At 39.0% G+C, this 6648-nt stretch overlaps 2 protein-coding genes across 4 annotated transcripts; both read right to left on the minus strand.

The window, feature by feature from the left end:
* Positions 1-67: 67 nt before the first annotated feature.
* LOC18029534 lies at positions 68-1869 on the minus strand. Of its 3 annotated transcripts, XM_024149995.1 has the most exons (4): positions 1583-1866; positions 1160-1278; positions 834-898; positions 68-435 (listed from the first exon to the last, which is right to left on the minus strand). In XM_024149995.1, exons 1-3 carry the CDS (start codon positions 1735-1737, stop codon positions 879-881), a joined length of 294 nt encoding a protein of 97 aa, XP_024005763.1. In that variant the 5' UTR covers positions 1738-1866; the 3' UTR covers positions 68-435; positions 834-878. The 3 variants fall into 3 exon arrangements, with proteins under 3 accessions (XP_024005763.1, XP_006412247.1, XP_006412248.1); XM_006412184.2 differs by lacking the exon at positions 834-898 and having other exon boundaries at positions 82-435; positions 1583-1869; XM_006412185.2 differs by lacking the exon at positions 834-898 and having other exon boundaries at positions 82-435; positions 1115-1278; positions 1583-1864.
* Positions 1870-2126: 257 nt separating this feature from the next.
* On the minus strand, positions 2127-6036 carry LOC18029106 (alpha-L-fucosidase 2). Its single transcript, XM_006412187.2, has 9 exons — positions 5670-6036; positions 5136-5281; positions 4168-5030; positions 3949-4081; positions 3662-3820; positions 3349-3573; positions 3018-3255; positions 2736-2931; positions 2127-2648 (listed from the first exon to the last, which is right to left on the minus strand). Exons 1-9 carry the CDS (start codon positions 5923-5925, stop codon positions 2348-2350), a joined length of 2517 nt encoding a protein of 838 aa, XP_006412250.1. The 5' UTR covers positions 5926-6036; the 3' UTR covers positions 2127-2347.
* Positions 6037-6648: the final 612 nt, after the last annotated feature.

Raw genomic sequence — 6648 nt, forward strand, 5'->3', positions numbered from 1 at the left:
ACAAGGCTAGTAATTCAACTGCATTTATTAGCACCATTGCCATGTCTGAATAGTGAAAACAAAATTTACTCTCCGGAATTATATTGTAAAGAAACTTTTCTTTTACGTATTTTCCTTACAGTAAATAATAACCCTGAGAAAGTTACTAACATCAGGTACAAGATGGTTATTGAAAATTATACTGAAATATAAACCGAGCCTACACTGAAGTGTTAAAAGCCATTGGGCTTAAAAACAAGAAATATGAAGAGAACTCCAGATATTATGGAACTGGAAATTGTCAAAAGTGAAGAAAGACCAAATAATGTATGTAAGTTTTTGGTTCCAGATGGAACACAACACAACACGACCAATGAGTTCTTCTTAGGGCACCCCTTTTTTAAAGTCTCCATCTGTTTCAAGATGATTGATGCACACACTTCGGCATTCAAGTACCTGCCATCATTCAAGTCAGAGTCAAAGTTTTGAATCAGAATCAGATCTTCAGACCAAACTTAAATCAGCCATTCAAATAAATAATGTGTTATACAAGTCCATGTTTGTGCCATGTATGCTTCAATAACAATAAATGAAGTGTTCTCTTTTGGAAGGTACTCATGGATATAAAAGGCAGGATATTTAGGCCAGGCAGAGGTTTGTCATTTCTCAATGCGTTATAACAGAATAACGCATTGAGAAATGAACAAGATGAACAAGATGTTATAACTAGGGTTGAAGCTTAACTGTATTGTTTGATTGCGTACACGAAAACAGTGAAAAGAAATAAAAGCTCTTAAATTTTTTTTAGTTCCTAAACATAAACACACCAAAAGCAAAATGGACAAGAAACCTACAAAGCAGTAGCACCTCTCTTGACAGCGACTGAAAATCCACTTCCATCACCCATCTTTTCCATTCCCTATCAAATCCCAAGCCCAATATGTTCTTAACACACAAACTTAATTACGAGATAAAAAAAAAAGCCATTTTTATTCCACTTCAAGACGAAAAGTGTAGCACACAATTGCTTGTTCCAACAAGAAACATTAAACAAGAAATTCAGAAGAAGGCAAAAGAAAAAACTAGTGTAGTTTGCTCTTTCCAATGGAAATCCTAAAAACAAAGTAACACTCACAAATGGAGAGTAATTAGCGATCTTGACAAGTGCGTGGGAAGGTACCGTTAGGGAGTTCGCAGAAAGCTCGCACATTAACATTCAGGTGAGAAGTGAGTCGAGCTGAAGCCACGACATTGTGCAGAGGCAACAAAGAGGCTGTGCATCCGAGCTCTCCCAAATTCCTATGCAATTAAAAAAAAATAACACAAATTTTACAAAACGTCAATGCTAAAACACACAAAAAAATCATATCTCAATCTGATAAATCAACATTTCAATTCTTCTCAAATAGGGATTTACACGGTAATCATCTACAAAAAGTGTTCAAGCTTTGCAAATATGGCTTAGTTCATTTACAGAAAAGGGACAAACAACAATCTCCAACCTTTCAAACATGAAATGGTAATTAGGAGCATAATCCCAGAAATTATATACCGAAAAGTATTCAAAGGCTTAAGAAATGAGAGGGAAAAGAAAGGGTGGAACCTGGGATTTGTGAAGGAGGCAAATCGGCGGCGGGGCAAAGAGGATTGGGAAGGACGGAGGCGCGGAAGCGTTGCCGGCGGAGATCGGAGAGACGGAGCTCTAGCGGTAGCGGAAACGAAAGAGCGAGCAGCAGATCCTGCACTGCGCCAAGCCATTGTTATCTACTTCAACTAAATAATCAGCTCGATCGAAGAAGAAGAAGAAGATAGTGGACTCGGAAGATGAAGACGGAACTAAAATAGACTACTAAACCAGAAAACACAGAAGCCCTACACGTGAGGGAGAGTGAGCTATTGAAAAACTAATTGGGCCACAAAATAGAATGGATACTCGGTTTGGTTCGGTTTATTTTTTTCACTTTTTGAGAATTCATTAAGATCAACATTATCGGTTTGGTTCAGATCGATTTAATTTCGTTTATATTCATATTCAACTTATTTTGATGACTTAGATAATTTTGACCTGAACCTGTTGTTCACTTATTCAGGGTGAAGTAGCAGGAGCCTGTGTAGATGCTGGATAATAAGTTGAATATGAACATTTCTCATCTGAATCATGTTAATATTGATACAGCATGAAGCCATATGAATTATTAAAAGTAATGATACAAAGGGGATACATTATTATCAACCTTTTGGATACATCATACATGTGTGTTATACTTGCACATATACTGTAACTCGTGGAACGATGGACAAACAATACTCTTCCTCTATTCAATGAGCAAAAAAAACAGATGAGAATCAAGAATCTCGTCTCTTACATCTATAAATTGTCTGTCCGAATGCATCTCAAATCTTTGTCAAAAGTAAAGACTTTCCCTGGCGACAATGTGGTAGCCGCAGAGATTCCTCTGTACACTATTCTGGTGGACACAATCTGTTCCGACCAAAGACCAAACTCTACAAGTTTCCCTTCCATCCACCTTATACTAACCGTCACACCACCACGTGCCCTTAGCCCTTTCACATAACCATTAGGCCATTTATCCTCTGGAAGTGCAGGCAACAAATATAGATCCTTGGTCGTGCTCTGCACTAACATTTCCGCTACCGCTGCTGAAAATCTGCTCAAGAACAAAATAAATAATCATGTGTAAGTATTAATCATGGTTTAAGTATTTAAGTGTTTGCAATATATTGTCGTTACTTACCCAAAATTGGCATCGATCTGGAACGGCGGGTGTGCTGTGAACAAGTTACTATAGAGTCCTCCTTCATAGTTACGTTCGTGTAAAGGATCCACCAGGTCAAATATATGTGTAACCATCCGATACGCGTGCTCGCTATTGTGAAGCCTTGCCCACAACGCAGCTTTCCAAGTGGTGGACCACCCTGGCCCTTCCTCTCCTGCAACAATCAGTTCAACATTACATATTTCTCCAACCACGTCGATGACATTGCAGAATGTGAAAGAAGAATAGAATAACACCGACCTCTTTTCTTAAGTGTTACTTCCACAGCTTTGGCAAGTTCTGGAGACTTTTCAAGTGTGATTGTGTGACCTGGGAAGAGACCAAAGAGATGTGAAACATGTCTATGATGTACCTCTGGGTCCTCAAAATCTTCTACCCATTCCATTACAGAACCATCCTTTGATATTCTAGTGGGCGGAAGATTTGCTTGAGCAGCAACGACTTTTCCAACAAGAGTATCATTTGTTTTTCCCAAAACCTGTTGATAAAACCAGAAGACACAGAAGCTCAGTATCGATGAGGTGATGTGAATTTCTTTTCGTTGTTTTTGTTGCTTCATCGGTCTTTTTACCTCTGACGCAGAAACAATAGCAGAGAAGACTTCCTTTACGATGGCAATGTCCATGGTTGATGAGTAGCTAACACTGGCAGGTTTGCCATCCGGAGCAGTAAACATATGCTCAGGTGATGTTGATGGATTGGTCTGGAGATATCCGTCTTTACCTTTGATCAGCCAGTCCAAAAGAAAGGCCGTACATCCTTCCAACAATGGATATCCTTTCTTTTTGAGAAATTCCTATTAAATGAATAAACAAGTAAAGGTTGAAAAAACAGAGTACCAGTTGAAGAAACTGATGTGAAATCAGCAAATTTGAGGACCTTACCTTGTCCATTGTGTAGGTGTAATGCTCCCATGCATGAGTGCATAGCCAAGCTCCTCCCATGGGCCAGAGGGCCCACACTGCCTCACCTCTATCCGGTGAAGTTTTAGCCCATATGTCTGATACTTGATGTGCCACCCAACCACTTGCTCCGTAGTTCACCTATATGATTGATTATTAGACTAATGACTATATAAAGCGGTTACTGATCTTGATATACTGAACAAGTTTCACACATTGATATTGACATTGTAACGGTCATCAATACAAAAAAAAGGATAGAGACTTACTTGTGCTGTCTTGCGGCCATTGATTGCTAAAGCAGACATATAATCAAACAAAGGTTCTTGACATTCCCGGATGTTACCAGGAAGAGAATGCCAATAGTTCATCTGCAGATTAATGTTCAGGTGAGGAGCACCACTGCAAATACCAGCATAAGAAGAGTTAGTGACACATCAACAAAGTGATGAAATCCCAAAGAGAAATGAAGAAAAAAGAAAACGCACTCCCATGGCGGCTGAGTGTCCTTGTTCCATATCCCCTGCAAGTTAGCCACCTGAGTTCCGGGTCTTGAAGAGGATATAAGAAGGTACCGACCATACTGGAATAAAAGTTCCACCAATGAAGGGTCTTCATCGGTTTTAAATGATCGCACCCTTTCAGCAGTTGAAACTGCTTGTTTCACAGATTTACTAGCCGAGCTGCCGGAGAGTTGCAAAGAGACCCGGTTGAAAAGTTTCTGATAATCTCCCAAATGACGAGCATAAAGATCAGAGTATGAATGTTTCTGGATTGAGCTGATTCTGCTAACGCATTCCTTTGCAGGGTCTCTCTTAGAATGAGCAGGCATCGTAAATGGCCCGTCAAAGTTAGATGAAGCCGCCAGAAGCAGAACCGCCCAGTCCGCCTTTTCAACACTTAGTTTCTTGCCACCTAAGGAAGTCACAGAGCCACCATTGCTTACCCTAACTTCAAGAATGGCTGCAAACTGCAATCCTTTGTGATCATCATACGGTATATTCGTAGCGTTGATGCTTTTGTTTAAGTTCACAGGAAGACGCTTTGGGCGACAACTTCCCTGCATCAGAATCTGATTGGCCTTGGAATTTGTCTCGGAATGATGGTGCAAATCGCTGTCCAAAGACACCTTAAAAGACAGAGAACCCGGTTTGCTTGCAGAGATCTTGGCTACAATTACTTGATCCGGATTAGAAGCGAAAAACTCCCTTGAGAACTCCACAGACCCAACCGAGTAGCTTACTTTAGCTACTGCTGTCTCCAAATCGAGTTCACGTCGATAAGAGTCTTGAGTGTACTTACGATGTGAACTGTCAAAGTCTATATTCAAATCTCCCACTAGCTGGTAAACCTTTAGAGAAACCCAAGAACAAAGGATTATTCTTTACACAAACTAAGAAAATATCAAGAACTCAACAAAAGAAAAAAAATTTCAAACAAAAGAATCAAAACATACATCAGAAGGATGGCCTGATAATTTGACAGCTTCTGAAGTAGCTTCAGCATATTTTCTGTCATCAACAAGCTTCCTAACTTGTGCTAATGCTTCTGGCGCATTCGGGTTCGTGTAATCTGCTGGAACTCCAGTCCAAATTGTGTCCTCTATCAATCAAAACACATTGACTTTTTTTAACACTTCAGATCCATAACTATTCAAAGAACACAACAGAGCAGCATTAAACAAGAAACAAGATCTTTTTTTTTAGCAAAAGGGTTTGCCTTTTTTACGCATTTTCTACTCACAAGTCAAAAAATAAGAATACGTCTCAAGAATAATCCCCTGTTCTATTGCTTACAATGTCGAAAGCATTTATGTCAATAAATGATTCCGAGAAACAATACTAATGATCAGAATCTGATATAGCAGAGTAACTACAGAAACGCATTTATTACCTAAATCCCAAATAAATAAAAAACGAGAATGGAGACAACACAAGAATGGAGAGAAAACAAAAACAAGAAACAAAAACGACGCGGTTTTCACATTTACCATTGAGGTTGAGAGTCTCGGAGGAGACGCCGCCCCAGATCGTAGCACCGAAGCGGCCATTGCCGATGGGAATGGCGTCAGTCCAATTCCGTGAAGGCCCACCAAACGTCAGCTTCAGAGGCCTCGGGAGATCCTGGCCGTCCATCAGTGTCCTCTCCGATGAACGCCGCACTCCCTCGCAACATGTTATAATACTCAGGAGGAGAAGCAGAAGAAAGCTGAAATGGACGAAGAAGAAGCTCGACTTCTCCGCCATTGCTGTGCTGCTGCTCCGACAAAGAGAGTTGCTTTCACTACAGAGAGAGAGGTTTGGTCTTGAAATAGAGTGGGCGAGAGATTTGATATCGCACTCTGTCCTCGAGAGACGGGAATCAATTATTTTACGCGTTTTTCCCTATCAAATTATCCATTTATTTGATCACGTACTCTTTTATTATTACTAAACCAGAAAAAAAAAATAAGCAAATCTAATGTTTTAAAATAAAAATATACTTTTTTGCCACACAAAATTCTTTTTGAAAAAGTAGATTTTTAATAAATTTTCGATTGATTGACCAAAAAAAAAAAAAAAAAATTTCGATTATGTCATTACAAAATAAAATTGATGCTTGAAATTTTAATATACGCTACAAATTAATTTAAAGTGGATAAAGTAATAATAAAAGAAACCAAATTTTAAGGCCAACATAACTCATTTGATAGTAATGGATCCCAACCAAAATAACGAGACCACAAGTGCAGAGAAAGAATCAAACGTGTTGAATGTACCAAATAAGCCCATAACTAGGATCCAAGAAAGGAGTTTGTCCAATACATACCATTCTTGGAGGAGATAAAGAGGACGAAATACATACTACTATACTAGTATACTAGCTCAACCCAGTATTTAACCATCACAATAAGTATTCATGAGAAAGACCAAACTAACCATAATTTTAATATTTTTTTAACCACCGACTTTCATTTTCTAACTTAATTA

This window comes from Eutrema salsugineum, unplaced genomic scaffold (assembly GCF_000478725.1).
Source record: "Eutrema salsugineum unplaced genomic scaffold, Eutsalg1_0 scaffold_1, whole genome shotgun sequence".
Classification (NCBI taxonomy): domain Eukaryota; kingdom Viridiplantae; phylum Streptophyta; class Magnoliopsida; order Brassicales; family Brassicaceae; genus Eutrema; species Eutrema salsugineum.